General features: G+C 41.3%; 1 protein-coding gene across 1 annotated transcript in view; it reads right to left on the bottom strand.

Annotated features, from left to right (window-relative positions):
• Positions 1-22,677, bottom strand: part of DSG2 (desmoglein 2) — a 52,018-nt gene that overhangs the window by 22,902 nt on the left and 6,439 nt on the right. Inside the window, exons 2-8 of the mRNA XM_063923645.1 lie at positions 9,078-9,113; positions 8,439-8,567; positions 6,348-6,509; positions 4,944-5,088; positions 3,031-3,191; positions 2,489-2,626; positions 561-746 (exon numbers count right to left, since the gene is read on the bottom strand). Coding sequence (XP_063779715.1) covers positions 561-746; positions 2,489-2,626; positions 3,031-3,191; positions 4,944-5,088; positions 6,348-6,509; positions 8,439-8,567; positions 9,078-9,113 — 957 coding nt within the window. The remainder of the gene's footprint in view (positions 1-560; positions 747-2,488; positions 2,627-3,030; positions 3,192-4,943; positions 5,089-6,347; positions 6,510-8,438; positions 8,568-9,077; positions 9,114-22,677) is intronic.

Here is a 22,677-nt window from a genome sequence, read left to right as displayed (position 1 = left end):
GTCAATCACCGCCGGCCGCCGCAGCATGTGTACGGGCGGTCGGCCGACCGCCCCGTACACACACAGCGACGCGCCAATATATCGGTAGATATATTGGCCGTATGCTGTGCGGCCGACGCAATACATCTGTGAACGACGGAGTTCACAGACGTATCGGCCGTACACACTGGCCGACGGTCCCGCGATATATCGCCCGTTCAAGAGAACGGACGATATATCGACCAGTGTGTACGGGCCTTAAGAGAAGCCATCTTGTTGCAAGGCCTACAATAGCATAAACTTTCAGGACAACTTAAAAACAGAGCAAACAAAAAACAAACAGATTTTATTAGCATAAGAGGCCAAGGGGACTGATGGATGGACAGTTTAACTGGTCACTACATCTGTGAAACCAAAATGCACATGTTCTAAGGAGAGAGAACAACATTTCCTGAAAACAAGAATGTATTTGGCGGTGGAGGGTGAAACCACAAAAAAATAAAATAAAAAAAACAAAATAAAGCATTCTTCCCCTGTTAAAATCTCTGAGTGTCTGACCCCAATTGTCATTAGCATATTACCTTCACCAACATCAGCACGCCTTCATTAGTTTGCATATCCGTTACGATTTCAAAGTAGTGGTCTTCATTGCCTGACACTATAGTAAAGTTAGCCAGCCAGTTATCTGTGAACTCCTCATCGTCATCAAATACTTTCATGCGTAATATTTCAACATTGTTAACATTTTCTTCAATGCTTCCTTCATACTGAAACAGGGTTTAGGGTACAGTTAAAAGAAAGAACCAAAATCCTACACATAGGGGGTAATTCTGAGTTGATCGCAGCAGGATTTTTGTTAGCAGTTGGGCAAAACCATGTGCACTGCAGGGGAGGCAGATATAACATGTGCAAAGAGAGTTAGATTTGGGTGTGGTATGTTCAATCTGCAATCTAAATTGCAGTGTAAAAATAAAGCAGCCCAGTATTTACCCTGCACAGAAACAAAATAACCCACCCAAATCTAACTCTCTCTGCACATGTTATATCGGCCTCCCCTGCAGTGCACATGGTTTTGCCCAACTGCTAACAAAAATCCTGCTGCGATCAACTCAGAATTACCCCCATAAATCCTATACATTAAGCCACTTTTTAGGAGTAAAAAAATAGATGTGTGTTTCCTATTATGTGACATCATTTAAATTCAATCCAATAGTTCTATAAATTTCCATTGGAAAATGTGTGGAGAAGTATTCCGGCAGCCTGAGCTCACTGTAGCCACACCTCCTCCAGTCTTCATCTGTCCCCAAGCAGCAAGGATGGGCGATTCCCAGGAATGCCCAGCCCACTGCTGCTGGCTGCTCTTCTAGCAGGACTGTGAAGTCCTGGGAGAAGTGTAACTGGGAAGACAGTTAAAAAAATAAAAAAATCCTGTGTCAACTCAAATATATACAGATATGCCAAACAGCCCCTCTTGGCACGCCATGTTGTGTGAGAATCTACTAGCATCAAGCATCTTTTTGCCAAAAATGCATCTTAGTTACAACGCAATGCTACTAGGAGACACCAGGAGACTGTGCTGATTACTCAGACATACTGTATGACACTTTTATATATGTGTGCGACTGAGTCTCTGAATCTGTATACAAAGTGCTAGAATGTTACACATGCAGCTTTTTTCCAGTACAAGTTCTGTTCTGCTCTGTCTAAAGACTCAGTCACTCGCAATATATGTGTCATAGATCAAATTAATCAGCACAGTCTCCTTGTGCATCCTCGTCGCATTGCATTGCGACCGAGACATATTTTTAGCAAAGAAAGATGGCCGAAGTTAGCAGAGTTGCATGGGAACTGGCAGCTCACATATGCCCGGCATCTCGCTTTGCATGCCATATCAAGGCTAGATTTAGGAGGATATATATATATAAAATGTATATGCGTGTCACACTGTAAAGTCCTGTTTTACTGTATAAGATTTTTCAAATTTGACCCACAATTGCTGATATTTTTTTTTTTAAATTAAGAATCTAAATAATAGCTATTTAAACCAGATTTACTATCATTTTATTGAGAAATCTGCATACAGTATTTGTTCATAAAATTATACTGAATCAGGTTTAAATAGATATTTGCATAAATTGATAAATAAATAATATTCGCCGGTTAAGTGATGCTTTGTCTGTATATGCCATCAAGCATTTTCTAAATTTGAGGACATTTAAATGCACGGTCATACTGCTGTCAACTAAAGAGATCCATGTTACATTGGCAGAATAAGTGATTTAGCAGTTAAATTTATAAATCCCTGACGCACTGTATTGTGTTGAATAAATTAACACTCCTTTATGGGACCAAAGATGTCTCATATTTAACGTATCGAAGTGCAGAGGGAAGGACAGAAGATCAAAGACTTCATATCATTGTGCGCCATACTTTGTCAGAACTACAGTATACTACCAGTACTCTCAGAATGTGTGAATAGAAAAGTATACCAGCTCTACTTATATTATACCTCCTCTTTTTCAAGACGCGGAATGTTGTCATTTACATCTTTCACTTTGATTTTAAGAGAAGCTGTTCCAGACAAGCCTCCATTTAGGTCTCCACCTCGGTCTCTCACTTCAACAATCAGATTGTAGCTACTTTGTTGCTAAACAGGAAAAAAAAAATACATATGAAATTTCTTTCTTTCTTAACAATTATTTATGTAATGCGAGCATATCCTTTTGCACTTTACAACAGGGAACAAAACCGTAATATAACGAGTCTGTGAAATAATAGACAGACAGAGAGGGAAGGAAGAGGGCCCTGCTCACCCAGTTTACAATCTGTAGGATAACAGTTTAATACAGGAGTATATGTGCTATATACTGCATCACAGTCATATTTACATTGGGTTTACAGTTTTGCTACATCTTTGTTTCTGACATTAAGGACAAAACGTCTCCCGTGGCTCCGTTAGTTGGGTTGTATTCTCCCCAACTCCCCAGATTTCCATAGAGTTCTCAACTAATATTTAATTTTATATGTTTAAACACCACAAATTATCATTACCTCTCTGTCAAGCGTAGTCATAGTTGTTAGAACTTCACCTTTTTTAGTCACCACAAACATCCCAGGCTGACCTTCCTGAGACAGAATTTTGTACGCGAGCTCAGAATTGATGGTATTTTCCTCATCTGCATCCGTTGCATTTAGAACCATAACGACAGTATCTGCATTAAAAAAAAAAAAAAATGGATATATCATATTATGCATTCAATATACCCTTGTATTTCAGTTTGTATTATGTAATTACATTATGGCCTCATTTACAATTGGGAGCAAAGAAAAAAAAAAAAAAAAGAATGCACATTTGCTCCTGGACAAGTAATGCTGCGATGCAAGGTGCAAATTGACTCTTTATTTTGCCTTGATCTTAACTCTAAAGCGGATGCACACTGTAAGATTATCTGTCAAATCTTTCTGGTTGGAACGAAAATCTGGTAATGTATGAGAGCAACTGACTGACAATTGACCATTTGCTCCCAAACACTACAAAACAGACAAAAAAAGGGATGTTCAGAAAAATGTTTTAAATCCATATGATTTACTGCTTTATCTGAATGACCATTTTTGCCCATTTTTCAGCTTTTGGTTGATTGTCATTTGCTCCCATACATTTCCAGATTTTCGCACCAACAATAAAGACTGGACAGATAATCTCTCTGTGTATCTATCTTAAAAATGAGTTAGGACATCTATAATACCCCATTGACGCCGCACAAATAACCCAGTATCGAAGCGACTGACCCGGTAATTCAACCCAGGAATAAAGCAGTGTTATTCCCAGGTTGAATACCGGGTCAGTGGCAGCGTAAACAGGTTTCCGGGTCGATGCAACCCTGGACCCGTTCACTAGATAGGGAGAGGCGGCGTGGAGATGAGCTCATCTCCCAACGCTGCCTCCGTCCCCCCCGCCGCTATGGCAACCGGACCGGCATATTGCTGGGTCGGTTAGCCTCCTGTTAGGATCCAATGCCGGAAGCCACCCAGGAAGGACCCTTTCCAATTCCCGGATGGGATCCAGCATTGGCAGTGTGAAAGGGGTATAAATGTTACAGGAGATGTTTGCAATCAAAATCCACAGTGCAAAACATGATAATAAGGGCAGTAAGGCATATATCACCAGAGTGCTTGCCACTACGGTTGGTCGCATATAGACAAGAAATTTGGGCATAACTTCCATGTCAGCAGAGGTTATATTCTTTTTTAGCCAGCTTAGCCTCAAATCTATATTGTAGTTTACGGGGTATCCTATTGGCCGCAATATTTTTTCTCCTAAAAAAAAAAAAAAAAAAAAAGCCTTTTTTTTTTGCTCGACGGTCATTATCAGGCTATCCACTTAAAAGCCAATTCTTTTTTTTTCCAGGAGAAAAATGTCCTGATTTTGGCTGATAACACATGGGATCTGGGATTAGTATCTGGACCCATGTGTTATTGCGGCTCTGAGGGCTGCTCATCAGGGGATTAGGCTTTGGGTGTTTGAGCATAAGACTGATAAGTGCTGGGTATCGGGGCTGACGAGGGACTCCGGCCGCAGCTACAGTCAAAGCAGTCTGCTGCTGGGGTTGTCTGCACCAGAGCAGCGGGGGGAGGTTATCTACAGCTCGGGTAGTAAGGCCGTCGAGCCAGATGAGCGGGAGCAGCATGGTGGGGGAGGTTATCTACAGCTCAGGCAGCAGGTCTGGCGAGACAGATGAGCGGGAGCAGCACGGCGTGGAGCAGCACACATCGGGGGATAAGCACGGCATTGGGACTAATAGGATAGCCCCCGGTGAATTCATTAGCAGTGGTAAATCACAGCTGCTAATTGGAGTTCCTCTTTAGTACTAAATCCCAGGAGTAGGTCTTTTTGAACTCATGTAAATAAACTTGACATAGATCAGTTTCCACTATTAGTTAAATTGTTTAATCAATGCACTTACTTGTAGCGCTCAACTCTTCTACTACACCCACAAACACTTCCTGCGTAAAAACTGGACTGTTATCATTGATATCAATAACTCTCACTCGAAGATCTATAGGAGGTTCCACATCCTTTCCATACTGATCCCGAGCATATCCTTTTAGCTGAAACGAGTATAAAATACTGTATGCAACTTCATAGTAATGCTTGTAAATTCTACAATACATTTATATATAAATCTCATGGTTTTGCCTTGTAATTGATTTATACTTTAAAAAACGTCAGATCGTTTGGCATCCCGCATCTCCGGTGCTCTTGGACTCCGTTACATCCCACTGAATGTATTGTATTGTATAATATAAGTATAATAGAAGCCACCAAGAAATGCTGTGACCATAGAAACGCACCAGGCTGCAGTGAGAGAGCTTTTATACAGGTCATGGAACTCCAGATAGCCTTCTGTTTTTTACTAATAAGTTTCTATTTGTAACAACAAATGTATTTTATATACAATAATCACCAATAATTGAACACTACATATGGAATAAGATTGGGCTAATACTGGTAACACAGGGGGTGAACTAAATCCCCACCGAGTGTATCCATTGATATGCCATTAACAGCAACAATAATTATGGACACAAAAAGGTGTACCAGATACGTGCATTGTGTTGTTTCATGCATGAAACCTATTGCCTCATGCTTTTGTATCTCCAGACAATATGCATTCTCCATCAATAACACAATGCTTTCAGATTATACAGCACTATACTGACAAGTTTATATTTTGTAATTGTGTGTTATTCTATAAATCTCCAATAGCGTTAATACACTGTTTATCACTGGTGGCAGTCTGAAATTGTGCATTTTACTGTAAATGTTGTAGTCTATGCAATATCTTTTTGTGGATTTTGGGGATATGCTGCAATATATGCCATACATTTAGTTTAAGATGAATTTAATTGTTGCCAAGCGCTGCAGAGAATGCTGGTGCTATAAAAATACTTTCCAGACGTGCTTCAAGAAGAAAATGTTTCAGTGGAGGATGACATGCACAAGGGGGCAGGGGACTGGTTACAGACAGGCGTATTTGGGGAATATACTGCATTTATCATTTAATATATATGCCCCTTAATAACTACTCATAACATGTAAATATGTACATACAACAAATATATTTGGTAGCATATTGCTGAAGTTGAGCAGATTTAGGGAAGCCAGTATCAATTAAAAATATTATATAACCGTTTAGAAGAATTTTTTTTATCAAATAAGGAGGAGCAGCAGCAAGGGAAAAGTATCTTAAAAATAAAATAAAAGGGAAGAGCGCGGTACGTATAAAAGTAAAGGACTTTTGGTGGAGTCAAAGCTCAAATGCTGAAAACGCAAGAAAAATATAAAACCAAAGTTTAACACAACTTACGAAAAACATTGGAATTTCTTCTCGGTCCACAATCCCAGTTACGTTTAATTCACCCGTTCTTTCATTGATAATGAACATGCCAAGTGGTGGTTCCGTAACTCCGCTACCAGTGATAAAATAGCGAATTCTCAAACTTTTGTCTAGCTTAACATCAGACTGTATCTGGTGGGGTTAAAAACAAAAACAAGTATTAATCAAAGACAAAAATTAAACTATATTAGAATAGTCCTATAATAATAAAGTGACTTAATAAACTTTATCATAGAGTTGAAAAATCAGACAAGCAAACTAAAATAATTAAGAGTTTCATAGCCAAAATATACAAGCAAAACTTTTTAATGTAATCTAAAATGATTCACTGACTGCAAACAATAAAAGTAAAAAAATAAATAAACAGGAGTCAGCAACTGTAAAAAAAACAAACAAAAAAAACACATCAAATTATTATAAAATCAGACCCTATACAACTATCAGTTGTTATGTATGGTGGGTAAACAATGTGCAATATAAAAAACAATATAAAAATTATCCCAGGGTCACAGACAAAATCCAAAAATTAATTTGAAATGGCAGAAAAAAATATTTATATAGGCCACCTGAAAGATTTTTGTAAAACAATAACAGTAAGGCAGCACATAGTAATGGGATGTAAATGAGAATGATACAAATCAAAGAATGATGCAAAATGTGCAGAGATTTAAATCTGAGTGGGGTGTGTCCAAACTCAGATCTAAATTGCAGTGTTAATATTAAGCTGTCCAGCATTTGTGGGCTACATATAAATGTGGTCAATATTTACTCCCTGCATTGTAGCATGGCTTGTACAGGTGCAGTTACTGGCTCTTTTTTTACATTACTCCCACCACAGAATCAGTCCAACTAGTTTTAAAACATGCCAGTGGCAAACGCAGGATTTCTAGAGGGGGGTTTCCAAATGCAATATGCAATCTCCCACCTCTGTGGAACATTGCAGCAAGTGCGGGAGTCTGGGGGAGCAGTAGAAGAACCTAGTAACGACCCTGGACATTAATGTAAATATTGGTTTTTTTTTATACACTGGATGCTATATGGAATACAGTATTTCTATCTAACACTACAGATGGTCTATAGTGTAGGCTTTATCAAACATTTAAATAATATAAATAATTGGTCAGGAAAAGGTTAAACATATTATAATAAATAAAAACACAAACAATAGAATCAGTACTGCACTTTCTAAGTACATATTCTCCCACCTCATAGTAAGGCTTCTGTCTCTTCTTCCTGGCAGCTACTCTCTGGTCCAGTGCGCTGACTCAGGACTCAGGTCCACATACACAGCTAACTTGGTAGAAGAAGCTGCTACCGCTGGGCATGTGCAGTAGCTCTGCTCTGTCCTATAAACTACATGATGTAGTGGCAGCTCTAGTAATCGAATTATAAACCATTGATATTGTCATAATTTGAGCCATTAGCCAAGAGGCAGGGGGGTTTCCAGGCAACCGGAAACCCCCCCCTGCGTTTGCATATGCATGCGGCAAAGCTTGGGTTGTCAAAGCAGCAGATGACGTCACGGTTGGATTTTGTTAGAAGTGGAGCTACTGCGTAGTCTTCAACAAACTGCCTCTTCTAGGGAAACTTCATTGCCTAGCCATGATGGCCACTGATAGCATATCTGCGCGGCACCATCTTGCCACTGTGTAATATAGTGCAGGACAAACGTTCTCCTCTTAGCTCCCGAGAGCCGCAACTTCACACAGCTATAACCACTGTTCCAGACCCCAGCACCCCTACCTTGTGAGAGGACGGACACCAGCTGGTGAGCTGTCTGTACCCCTGCTCCACTCCATCACTGATCTAACAGTGAGTACGGCTTTACATTCTCTCGCACAAATAAACCCCAAAACCAGGTTAAAAACTACTGGACTGGTGATTGCCTACACAATAACTGCTAGTGTGTACAGTACTCTGCTCACCCACAAAACTGCCCACACATTCTCAACAGCTTTGACAAACCAATTTTTGGTAAATCTACCTCAACCTTTACTAGTAGCTCAGGTACCAGTTACATATCACAAGGTACAGATTTACAAGCCATACATGCATACTTACTTTTGCAATGGGATTCTTAAAGGAATTGTCCTGTTCCTCATATATTAAAACTGGTGGGATGATCCATTCGCGCTTATGTCTAACTAAATTTACAGATCTACCATCCTTTTTTAGACCTCTTTTCACCATCTACAAGGAAGTCAAATATGGATTAAATTCATCATTTTAAACTACTATATCATGTCACTTTTACCCCTCCAGCCCCACATGTTTATATACATATTGCTATTAGAGTGAAGTTCAGTATCTGCTAGAACTTGATGCTATAAATGTTAAAGAAATAAATCCATTGTTGGGATAAGCACATTACATTTGCCTACAGATTAGTCTGAGAGAAAGGCAGTTAGCATTGCTGGACAGCAGATGGTGCTGATCTATAAATGTCTCTTGGGCAGGCAATTGCAGTTATCTGCTTTGTAGATAAACATTTATTTATTACATTTACAGACTGTAGAGGGAAAAGCTCAGCCATCAGCAAACTCCTGCAGCACTTTATAAACCGGAAAAGGTTTGGGAAGTTACTGCCGACTTGCAGGCTCGACTGGTTAAGCAAAATTGCTTTCCCCATAACACGAAGTAACAATGTTCAGACAGTTAGTAAAAAATTACAAAGCTATAAAATATCCCAAAATGTCTTACCTCTACATGCAGACCGTCTCCTAAACCAAGAATGGCCTGCAGACAGGAGAAAAAATACATAAATAAAAAATAATAATGAATGCACACGTTGAATAAACTAGTTAAATAGATCATAGTGTTTAATAATACACGACGGTTAGAAATAAAAGTTGCTCATTTACAATTTCAGAAAAGCACACACAGTACAAATGAATATCATAAAATAACCACTAGGAGTCTTTCACCTAGCCTACACTTTTCTGTAATTCTTCTTTCAGAGCTAACCTCTCTACACAGGAATGTTCTTAGTCTTTCCCCGCAAGCAAATTACACAAACCAGTCTGAACAAAAGAAGTGTAAAGCCTAAATATGTGACTAAACGAGTGCCTGTATAAAAGATAAAACCAGAAGGAGAGGGGTTAAGGGAGTGGGCACTGGGGACTATTAAAAAGCATGGTAATGCTGGATTTTGTTGTTGACTTTTGTATGCTTGCACTGTAGTTTTTGAGTACATCATTTAGTTAGTTGTACATTTAGTTCTAAAAATAGAATGTTGATAAAGCTCGTTTTATTAAAAGATTCTCTTCAACATCTATGACCTTTCTTCATGTTCCAGTAAAGACCTAGACAAAAACAAAACAAAACAAAACAAAAAGACAGGAAACCAATCTCCCCTATCCCCCTGGTGTAGCCAGTAAAGCAACACATAAAAAGCTACGCCAAGTATGCCAACAGTATACCACACAACGTGCTACTCTCCAGCCAGCAATTCTCTCTGGTGTAGAAAACAACATGGGGATCTTCTTTTCAGTAAACTGGGGGTGATTTTTTTCTCTCCTCCAACAGTCCATTTAAAGCCTCCACTTACAAAACAGGATCTAAGCTCGAAGTTTCATAGGCAATTTTAGTGCAACAGTTTCTAAAATATTAGCACAACCAATAAATGAAGGAGGATATTATTGAACATTTTTTCAATCACTGTTCCAAGAACTGCTAGGACTTCTTGTCCATCCATTTTCCCACGTTATTTTGTATAGTCTTTTGAAATAATGGGAGGATGACTTGGCCTAGTTAAGACATTAACTCATCCGACAGCGTCAGTCACATTCAGCTGTAGATGTTAGAGACAAAAGTTGTGAGTGTAGAAAATGGTTTTGGCCTGGCCTCGTGTGAGGTCGCTGACCAAACTGAAAGCTGACATTGTGATAACTTAGTCACAGATGCAGAACATCAGACAAATGGCCAAAACACTGAACTGCTGCATATGTGGACCATGAAGAACCTCTTTCAGCATGTTGAGTCAGGGTGTGGATTTTACATTGATAAACTAGTAACTACTTGCTGCACTTAAATAGAAGGCAACTTGTACTGTACATAGGCCCTCATTCCGAGTTGATCGGTCGCAAGGCGAATTTAGCAGAGTTACACACGCTAAGCCGCCGCCTACTGGGAGTGAATCTTAGCTTCTTAAAATTGCGACCGATGTATTCGCAATATTGCGATTACTAACTACTTAGCAGTTTCAGAGTAGCTTCAGACTTACTCTGCCTGTGCGATCAGTTCAGTGCTTGTCGTTCCTGGTTGACGTCACAAACACACCCAGCGTTCGCCCAGGCACTCCCACCGTTTCTCCAGCCACTCCTGCGTTTTTTCCGGAAACGGTAGCGTTTTCAGCCACACGCCCCTAAAACGCCGTGTTTCCGCCCAGTAACACCCATTTCCTGTCAATCACATTACGATCGCCGGAGCGAAGAAAAAGCCGTGAGTAAAAATACTTTCATCATAGTAAAGTTACTTGGCGCAGTCGCAGTGCGAACTTTGCGCATGCGTACTAAGCGGATTTTCACTGCGATGCGATGAAAAAGAACGAGCGAACAACTCGGAATGAGGGCCATTAGTAATATAGAACATCTGACGATGCACACTATTCACAAATGACTGAACAGCCAGAGCTCTGGTCAGAATCGAATCAGTGATATCTGGCAGCAATGCTAACCACTGTGTCACCAGGATGCCTGTAATCAAACACCTTTCCAACAATTGTACCATTGAAAAATAAAAGCAAGTCAGCAATGTAAACATGGTGATCATAATAATGATTGACTAAGCTGTATTGTAGTTTCCTCCTCACATTTATAATACCTAGCCGTAGATTTTTTTACTGCCAGACTTTTTTGGTGTACATTTGCCAGACTTTTGCCCAACCCTCCCACCCCGCCTTCAAATTAAACAAACATTCTCATTAGATACTTTATCGTATGGATAAATAGTGGATTAAAGGGATGGGGGACTTGGAGTGCACACCCTAATTTATAACATAAGAAGAGGTGCTACCATGCTGAAGCTTCTAGTACCATACAGGAAAAGGCAAAATGCAGATCATGCACACTACAAGCAAAAATAATACAAATAATAGGTTGTCAGTCAAATATACCAAACATACAAAGCAACTGGACAAAAAATTAAATGATAGAAATTGTAACCAGTAAATTGCCAACAGAAAAGGGTGTGGTTCATAGGGTCGATAGAGTCTAGGTCGACCATGTTTGGGTCGACCACTATTGGTAGACAGTAACTAGGTCGACAGGGATGCTAGGTCGACAGGTCAAAAGGTCGACATGAATTTTTAATAGTTTTTTTGGTGTCGTTTTCTTCGTACAGTGACCGGGAACCCCAGTTAGTGCACCGTGTCCCATAGCATGGCTCGCTTCGCTCGGTAGGTTACTATTCCCAATCGTATTCCGCGTGGATCGTTAAGTATGAAAAAGTTCAACCACAAAAATAAAAAAGTGAAAAAAACTCATGGCGACCTTTTGACCTGTCGACCTAGAAACCCTATTGACCTTGACACCCTTTCGACCTAGTTACTGTCGACCAATAGTGGTCGACCTAGAGACCGGATCCCATAGAAAATAGGTTATTAGTGTAGCATAACTGTTTCTAATGACCTCAGATGTGGACCGTTACAGAGCAGCACTTGATACTAACTGTATCTCTGCATTCACAATTACATAGTATGAAATAAATGCTCAGAGTCTTACAGCAGTTAATTATTGACTGACTTGAAATATTGTCGTGGGAGTAAAGCGATTTACCCAATCCATTAAAAGATCATGTTGTGTTAATGCTTAACACAATGCAAGTTTGACTTTAAATGAAACAGATGTGTGTATATTATATAGTATGGCAGACAGTAGCACTTAGTTCAGACATTTAACTAATTGTTACTGCATTTATAAATGGCTACAGGTTGTTACTAGGTGCAAACACGATAAATGTTTATTATAGAAAAGTCCTCTTTTATTCCATAGTCATAGAAGCATTGTGATTAAGACTTTTTTACTCCTTTGTAGACTATGCATAGATTATTTCCCATGCGGTCAGTCTTCAGGAATCCCACCACCTGCAGTGCTACTCTCCTTGACCCCATTTCTCACTAAAATGTTTGGGAGTGTACAATATCTTTGTTCTGTCTGTACTAGAACAGTGTAACTCCTAAGCTGGGATTTGTTTTAAATAACACTGATAAAACACGGAGGCCCAGATTTATCAAGTCTTAGAGAGCGATAAATTGAACACTAATAAAGTACTAACCAATCAGCTCCTAACTGACATTTTTCAAACACCGCCTGTAACATGGCAGTTAGGAGCTGGTTGGTTGGTACTTTTGCAATCTATCACTCTTTGAGGCTTAATAAATCAGGGCCATGGTGTTCTAGAATTTATCATTCGGATACCAGAAACACGTACATGTACAAAGACTATGGCTGGGTACACACTTGGCGATATGCAGCCGATAAATCGTTCACATCGTCCAGTGTGTATGCACTACATGGTTAATGATACGTGCTACCGCAGCTTGTTAACAATGTACAATATCTTTAGTTCTTACCTTGAAATCTAAAGATATTGTATGAGACTGCACGCTCCTGGGTGGGCGGGTGCCATCACTGACAATATAGTAAACAGTATTGTTCAGTGTGTATGAACGATATCGTTTGCGGGGAAAATCTTGCAGTGTCAGATGTTGACACGGATGATGGCAGCAAATGGGATTTATATGCCACAGTTCATTACTGTTCCCATTAAAGCTGTATTGCAAGAAGGAGACTCTCACCCATTCCCCCCCAAGGCTGCTCACACAGCCCCAGCTTTCACCAAAGCTACCAACTCAACATGGGAAGTGTGAGGGGTATCCGGTCTCCAGGTCGACACGGGCAAAAGGTCAACATGAGTTTTTCTGTTTTTTCTCAATTTTTTTAACTTTTTCATACTGTATGAACGACGTGGACTACAATTGGGAACGGTAACCTGTGCCGAGCACTGCGAGGTACCTTGCACGAAACACGGCGAGCGAACTGAGCCATGCAAGGGGACACGGTGCACTAATTGGGGTTCCCGGTCACATTACGGAGAAAACGACACCAAAAAAACCATGAAAAACTCATGTCGACCTTTTTCCACGTCGACCTAAGTGGTGTCGACCTAAGTGGTGTCGACCCTGAGTCCCAGATCCGTGTGAGGGTACATGTCATCCACAGTTGCTCTCTATGCTTACACTCTTCAGCTGCTCCAATTATGTAAAGGTAACTACACTAACGATAAATAAAAGGTATTTATGTGCCTAATACAAACCTGATCGCTGCTGTGCGTTTTCGCAATGGCGGGCGATCAGGTGTGAACTGCGCATGTGCCGGCGCCGGAGTGCACCGGCACATGCCAGAGATGCTATCGGCATCTCTGCCCAGCGATCGCCTCTCCCCGATTTCTTACTGGACATGGGGGGTCATTCAGAGTTGTTCGCTCGCAAGCTGCTTTTAGCAGCTTTCCACACGCTAAGCCGCCGCCTACTGGGAGTGAATCTTAGATTATCAAAATTGCGAACGAAAGATTAGCAGAATTGCGAATAGACACTTCTTAGCAGTTTCTGAGTAGCTCCACACTTACTCGGCATCTGCGATCAGTTCAGTCAGTGTCGTTCCTGGTTTGACGTCACAAACACACCCAGCGTTCGCCCAGACACTCCTCCGTTTCTCCAGCCACTCCCGCGTTTTTCCCAGAAACGGTAGCGTTTTTTCACACACACCCATAAAACGGCCTGTTTCCGCCCAGAAACACCCACTTCCTGTCAATCACATTACGATCACCAGAACGAAGAAAAAACCTTGTAATGCCGTGAGTAAAATACCTAACTGCATAGCAAATTTACTTGGCGCAGTCGCACTGCGGGCATTGAGCATGCGCATTAGCGACTAATCGCTCCGTTGCGACAAAAAAATACAGAGCGAACTCGGAATGACCCCCATGGTACAAAAAAAATTGTGAAAAACATGATCTAGCTGTGAAGGGGTCAAGGCCTCTATTAGAAAAGGACCCGTGAGGAGAAGCAACAGGGAATCCTTTCCCAACAAACAATGGGGTCGATTCAATTCGGCAACTTATGAATAGCGCCGGGAATTAGCTCCCGACGCTATTCAATTCAGCTGCTAGTTACCCGCAATTGTCGGGAATTCTTCTCATCTGTCGGGAATCAGCCTCGCGCCGGGGAGTTAAGTCTGAGAATGCCCGTTCTCCCGACAATTCAACCTGTTTAGTCGGCGAGAATGGGACATCGCCGACTTAACTGGAGCTGAATTGAATAGCGTCGGGAGCTAATTCCCGGCGCTATTCATAAGTTGCCGAATTGAATCGACCCCAATGATGTTCAGAGCAAAAAGTCTAACTGAATGTCAGATACCATTTTGCTTGTACAGTACTGTATGTGAAGTAGGAAAGGGCACCACTGCATTTACTCAGATCACCTGAAGGCTATTTCAAGTTTCATCCCCAAAAAGTGTTCAGTAAAATAACTACAGTGAAGAAATTGCGCTTAAATTTACAATTTACACTGCACAATTGAGCTGAAGGAATAATACAAAAAATGGAACTGCAACAGCTCTCTCATGCAATTTAGGGGGTAATTGAGATCTGATAACTGGGCTGCTAATTTCGCTGTCAAGCGATCAGATAGTCGCCGTCTCCAGGGGGAGGGAATATTCGCCGTGCAAGTGTGCGATCGCATGTGTATGCAGAGCTGTGAAAATCTTTGTGCAGTCTCTGCGCAGCCCAGGTTTTTCTCCTCCAGTGCGATGAGAACAGGCTGATCGGGGCCGGAGCTGGCGTCAGACACCCTTCCTAAAACGCTTGGACACTCCTTGTAAACACTCAGTTACCACCCACAAACGGCCTCTTCCTGTCAATCACCTTGCGAACAGCCATGCGATCGGATTTTTCATACACCCCGTCGCTGACCGGCGATGCCCGTTGATGTCTGATGTGTGTGCGCATTGTGGTGCATACGCAGTTAGAACCTGATCGCTCGCTGTGTGACAACACACAGCAGCGATCAGATCTGAATTACCCCCTTAGAGCTGCATTGTACTATGAGGCCTGTCTTGGTCAATGAAGGACCACTTGATTGCAAATTCTTCTTCTTTTGGAATGGATCATAGCAAAAAAAGGCCTTTTTCGGGTAGCAGCAATGATGCCTGGGACATGAAGCACTACCAGTGGACTACGGTACTAAATACTGGAAGAAAGTTTACTAGGTTCATCATGCAGGGTTTCTGCATGCCATTGAGAAGTGAAAAAGGATGTTTCCTTGGTGTTCGGGGTTAATTTACAGTACTATTTTACTTTATTCTTTGCTATTAAATTTTGGGATTAAATACGCCATAAAGAAGAAGCTTTTTCAATATTATATAGGGGGTCTTGTGTTCAAATCGCTTATTTGGTATGTTCTGAAATAACAGGGGGTTGTTTTGCAAGAGAGCAAAAGCAAAAGAGAAACACTTTTTGGGGGCACGCTTATGCATTCATTAAAAATACACTTTTATTAGGTATGAAGTGTGGCTATTAAATAACAAGACTGTACTTGTAAAAAAAGAAACAACACTGCCTGAGTAAAAAGGGAGTGGAGGAGCATTGACTTTGAACTATCCCAAAGCGGTTTTGCAAGTTATAGTACTCTGGCACAGATAGTCTGCCATCACACAGCATTCGAAGACGTGTTTTAGTTAAAAAAATGCTTCATTCAAAAGGAGTTAACTTAAAAAATGTTGTCAAATTGAACAAACGCCAACCGAATCTTTCCGTGTGCTAACCGAGGCTTACGGGCCGATTGTATGTCTCGTGCGAGTGTGTTTGAGTGGCTCAAAAGATTTAATAGTAACATAGTAACATAGTATCTGAGGTTGAAAAAAGACAATTGTCCATCGAGTTCAACCTATTTGTGGTGTCCTATGCATGATGATTTGACTAAAATTTCTAACTGATGCTGCTGTCAGCCATTGCATTTTATCCCTATTTATAGTAACTATAATGCATGACTATGCACCATACCCCTGGATATCCTTATCCAATAGGAATTTATCTAACCCATTCTTAAAGGTGTTGACAGATTCCGCCAATGACGTGTTGTGAGGATGTTGAAGATGATGAGCCTCCCGTGAAGGCCTTGCACATAAAAAACAAATGAAATTGTGGGGGAATTTATTTTAGAAATTTGTTCAAATTGGCCATCAACTCGGCATCCGAATGATCATAGAAATTGACAAAGAAACTTTTAGGTAAGTTTTGCACCAAGATAAGATGGTTTCAAGGCTTCTCAATGCCGAGCAGAAAATAAAATCAATTTGTACAGATATTTTGGAACAAATTCAAGTGGTATTTTTTAGATAAAGGGATTACCTGTGCTGACATATGGATCTTCCAGTATGATCCGGAGGCAAACTGCCAGTCCATGCACTGGAAAACACCATCATCATCATCAAGAATGAAGATATCACGTCAAAACAAATCCAAATGCAAAGCCATGTTAACGGTTTTCTTTGATATCAAGGGTTTTACTTTGTAAGACTGGGTGCTATTGTGAATCAACATTACTAAAAAATTGTAGTTTTGCGGGAAACTCTGTGGGAAAGAATCAGAAGAAAGAGGCCAGAGGAACAGATAGCAGTGCTAAAACATCCTCTATACTCGCCAGACTGTGTGACTTCTTTCTTTACCCTAAAATCAAATCTGTACTCAAGGTAGCCCGATTTGCATCAGTTACTGAGGTAAAGATAAAAAATGACAGAGCTGTTCAGATGGGTGGTCTTCAGGATGCCGACTGTCGGGATCCCGGCGCACAGTATACCGGCGCCGGAATCCCGACAGCCGGCATACCAACAGATTTTATCCCTCGTGGGGGTCCACGACCCCCCTGGAGGGAGAATAAATAGTGAGCCTGCAAGGGGCTCATTTGCGCTCGCCACGTTGTCGGTATGCCGGTGGTTGGGCTCCCGGCGCCGGTATGCTGGTCGCCGGGAGCCCGGCCGCCGGCATACCATACTACACCTGTTCAGACAGCTGACAGATATTTAGCTACAGCGCAGCTTTGACCAATGGAAAATAAGAATGTAGCAGTGTGTGGATGCAGAAGGGGAGTACATACAAAGGGAACGGAGTTGAAATGTATTTAATATAATTAAACAAAACATAGCATCAATCTTGTTAGTTAATATCCACACCTTTATTTAAAATACACGTGAAGAATCAGTAGGTAAATCTGAGAGAAGAAAGTAAACTTCTTTCCATACAGTGACCAGTCCGGTCTATTTATTCTCCTAAATCAAGTTGATGCTAAATAATTTCTATCTTAAGGAGAAGATAAATACAGAAATTGGCTATTACATAATAGTAATGCCAACCAGGAAAAAAATATAAAAGTATTCACATCTACATAGTGTGTGTTGAAATTGTCCGGCACTAGGAGTATATACACCAAAAAAATATATTTTATCTCACAGTCTGAAGTCCAGTTTAATTAATGAACTGTATTGTAAATAAGGCAGATGTACCCTTTCCAGACATAAAACCCCGGCTTCAACCTGGCTCGGATCCGGCACAATGAGCAGAGGTTGAAGCTGGGAAATCTGTACTTGTCCCTGTTTACCTGCGCACCACCCCAGTCTTCCGGCTTATCGTGGGTGCTTGGAGATAATGCTCCACCATCGTTTTACAGATTGGCTAACTGATTTTCAAAGCCCAACTTGACTAGGGCCCAAGGTACCTGAAGCAGCTTCAGAGTCCATACTGCAATCTGTAGATGATGGACTTATAGCAATACCTAGAATCTCCCATAATACATCTGGGGGTCGAGCTTCTAGCCATGCAGCTCTGACTCCATGGAACTCTCTTCCCTGCACAGTTTGAGAGGCCCCCGCTCTAGAATCCCTCAAAAATAGACTGAAGACTTTCCAGTTTACTAACTTCATTGTTTCTGTACTGTATTATACTGTTAAGCGCCTTGAGTCCTATTGGAGAAAGAGCGCTATATAAATAAAATTATTATTAATAATAATTTATCATACTTTAATATTTGGTAGAATGGTACATTTTGCTGACTTTTTTCGTAACTCACAACCGCCATTGCCCATGTACAAACTGCACTATTACTTAAGTTTTCAAGTTGGATGAGAGAAGTTGGTGAAAAACTATTTTTTAACTCATTTCACAGATTCACAACGGAAATGACTTACTGGGCCACTTCAAGATCTTGATTTTCTCTGTATTTAATCTACTTCGGTATGGCTTTCTTCTGTATGGATGTTGTTTTGGATAATGACCTGCTGGAATATAAATCTTCTTCCAATCCCTAAAGCAGGATACCTCTAAAGATCTGCCAAACTGTAGATAAACTTCTTTCAGCAAAAGTTATATTCTTTTGCCAATCTTTCATAGTACTTAGTACAGAGTTGTGGTGTGCCAAGGCTATTGCTTTCTGAATTAGGCAGCACAGTTGGCACGGTATTTAGCATTACCGTCTTACAACATTCAGATCAGGAGTTTAGCACCTGACCAAAGCATGATATGTGTGAAGTTTATGGGCGAGACTCATTTCTTATATCGCGCCCGATCTCCTGTCTAAAGTGACGGGAGATTGCGGGGCAATATTCAATTGATCTTTTTTATCGCGCGCTTAGTGGTCAGGTTTAGCCACGTAAAGTGGTAAACCCGAACACACTAATGGGCACAATGCAAAAGTCCTATTTGGGCGCCCAAACGGGTCACTTTTTGCGCATTTACGTGTGAAGCGAGCTTGAAAATGCTGGCACCGGCAGCCATTGCTCCCGAGCTGAGCAACAAATTAATTGCTCTGTTGGGCGCCATCTAGTGACTGCCTGCATGATAACAATTGAATATCGCCCTTTATGCTCTCCCTGTGTTTGCAAGGGTTTCATCTGGTTTCCATCTACACTCCAAAAACATACTGGTAAGGTTACAGACTTCTGACAAATAAACAAAATGTTTATGTATCTCACATGATAGGGAATATAGATTGTAAACTCCACTAGGCCCGGGACTGATGTGAAAGTAAAGCGCTGTGTGATGTGTGTGCACAACAGACCTCAAGTTCGTATGCCTTGCAAAGATGCTTTTTTAGAAGACAAAGGGGTAAATTTACTAAAGCTTCTAAAAAGGAAAAGTGGCGCTGTTGCCCAGAGCAACCAATGAGATCCTGTCTATCATTTTCTTAGATGAACAGAGAAATGATAGATATAATTTGATGACTGTTGCTACGGGCAACAACTCTACTTTTCATTCTTAGAAGCTTTACCCCAACGTGTACAATACAAATGTTCAGTTGTTAATAATGGGCTTGTCTTTACTCATGGGAATAATAAATCTCACAAATCTTCCTATATCCTCCCTGGATTAATGCTTTTTCAATAATTCTTAATTTCACTGAATTTAAATGGTTTTTTTTTTCCTATTTAAATCAGGCCAATTATCAACGAGTTTTAGATATTTAAAACTCATTGCATATAATAAATGATACTCCAACCAATCAGTTCTCAACTGTCATGTGTCTGAAAAATGACAGGAGCCGATTGTCTGGAACACCATTTATCATACACAACAATTATTAAATAGCTAATACTCGTTGATAAATGAGCCCCACAGTAACCAACTGTCCGGACAGTAGAGAATGTGACAGTGTACTGGGGCGTGGCCTAATGTAAGGAGCGACTGCACCTCCTTGCAAAAAAATGTTTGTCACATGACTTTGCATGCTCCGTGTGTGTCTGTGTGTGTGTACGTGTGCCCTCCAGCCAGTTGCAGATCAAAAGGGAGAGCGATCAGGCAGACCCATTGAGCCCAGGTCTGGGTAGTAATCAATCTTGGCATCATTGGCAACTCTAAGACCTTTCATGTGCTGGTTTAGTTATTCACAGGTCATTAATTTCAGTGGATCTTATGCTGGAGATATATTATTATTATTACTATTATTACATTTTATTTATAAGGCGCCACATGTGTTTCGCAGCGCCGTACAAAGGACAGTACAGGGGACAAAACATTGCATTACAGTAAATAAATAACAAACAGAAAGAGTACAGGTAACAGAGCACCACACATTCTCAAGACATAGTACAGCTAAGATGTAAGTATTGAGGGAGTGATCATCGTACTACTAGAGGCTGGTGGTCATAGATGAAGATGAGCCTTTACTAGCAGGATAAAAATGGTCGTTGAGTAGGGGAGAGCTGTGAGTGAAATGTGTTGAGACTAGGGCTTAGATAACAAGAGGAAAGAGGGCCCTGCTCTGAAGAGCTAACAATCTATTGGGGAGGGGCGACAGACAGATGACAAGAGGTTCAGGCAAGCGGGAGGTAGCCTGATGGCAGTATGCAAGCAAAGCTGAGATGTTCACGGCATGAGGCAGGGGGTGGAGGCGCGGCTTCATATATTATACAAATTTCGCCATGATCCACTGATTGGACCGATAATCACAAAGTGTGTAGCCACAATCGAACCACAAATTATAAGTCTGTTGGACATGTCGACAGATCCGATCATTTGTGAGCTTCAGGCTGGCTGCATCAGGCAGTATATGCTGTCCCTGACCAAGCGACCAACATTTCACCTGTTCCTTCACAGGGGAGGAACACGGAAAGGTCTCCACCAGTGGAGGAAAGCAGCAATTGTGTGGTGATACGCGGTGAGATATGTCAAAGTGTTTGGCCACGATATCTGCTTTTTTCATGTTGGCAGATAAAATGTATGTTGGTCTGACCGTGTATGCCCAGCAATAGCAAAATGTAATAAATCAATTATTGTAAATTATTCTTTGTTGTAAGTAAGCTTTTATTTTTTTTTCTTCAATGAAATTAGTTTATTAAACAGTGAAAGGCAGAATTAAGTATAATATAATACTGGGCTGGAGCTTACAAAACCTCAAACGGGCTCTCAAGACCCACTTCACCAAACCCAGCCAACTCTCCTCCTTACCCCCTTGTCTGTGCTCACTGTCTACCCCTTCTGTGTCACCCCGGTCTGTCAGCCCTTCACCTTTTAAGGCCCATACACACTGGGCGGTTTTGAGCTGACAGCAGCTCACTTTTGGTGTGTTGAGCTGCTTTCAACTCAAAACCGCCCAGTGTATATGCACCAGCGACGAGCGCTGATGCGCGCTCCAGCTTCATCGCCGGCGGCCACCGTTCGTCTTCTGGTATCACCAGCAGATGAACGGCATGGTGAACGGCTTTCCATAGCGTCTTGCAAATAGCTCAGTGTGTATGCACCTTAAGATTGTAAACTCGCAAGAGCAGGGACTTCTTTCCTTGTGTGCCTTTCCTTTTCTTACTTTTGAACTGTAAGTGCTGTTTTCTTGTGCAAGTTTGCATACGCCTTGCAAAAATCTCTGCGAATGCCGGTCAGCTCCAAATCCGTTCGCAACTCACTCACCATCTAATTATTTTTCCAGTCTGTGCGTAGCCCAGGTCCTACTCCTACAATGTGATAGAATCAGGCTGATCGGGACCGGAGCTTGGGAAATTTCTGGAATTAGTCCTAATGGAAGGTGGGTCAAAAGCAGTCACGGCCTTTCTTGCATGATTCCGCTATAAAGCCCTTCCTTGGTGTACACCTGTGTATCCGAATGTGCAAGGATTGAGACGCCCACTTTCTACAGACATGCTGTGCATCTTCATACTCCACCATCGGCACAAACCCTATGCTAGGTGCGGCTCATCCAAGTATGGCTTCCAATGTGAGCGATTCAGTGGATCTATATACAACCACTTTCAGCAACATGTCCGTGTCCCTCCAAGTACATGCCCATACTATGCTACATCTGATTAGCCAACCCCTTGTAACTGCCCAGGAATGCCCAACATATTTCTAATACACTAAATATGTACAAACACCATTGGGATGTATGCACAGTGCAATTCAGACATGTGCAGGTGGAAAGTATCCATCGGATGCATCAGACATAGCCACTGTGTCTGACTCAGGCCCACAATGCTGTATACTATGCCATAGTGGTGCTTGCTATATGACATAACTACAAAAGGGTGATGCATATTTACATAATGGGGGTCATTCCGACCTGATCGCACGCTAGCTATTTTTTACAGCACTATGATCAGGCCAAAACTCTGCAAAACTGGACATGCATATGCACCGCAATGCGCAGGGGCGTCGTATGGGTACAAAGCGGATTGGTGCTGGGCGATGGATTTAATGAAGAATCCAATCGCAAAGCCGATCGCAAGAAGATTGCCAGGAAGAGGGCGTTTATGAGTGTCAACTG

Source organism: Pseudophryne corroboree, chromosome 5, assembly GCF_028390025.1.
Source record: "Pseudophryne corroboree isolate aPseCor3 chromosome 5, aPseCor3.hap2, whole genome shotgun sequence".
NCBI lineage: Eukaryota > Metazoa > Chordata > Amphibia > Anura > Myobatrachidae > Pseudophryne > Pseudophryne corroboree.
Note: the sequence above shows the minus strand (reverse complement) of the source record. Positions and strands in the feature narration are given on the sequence as shown.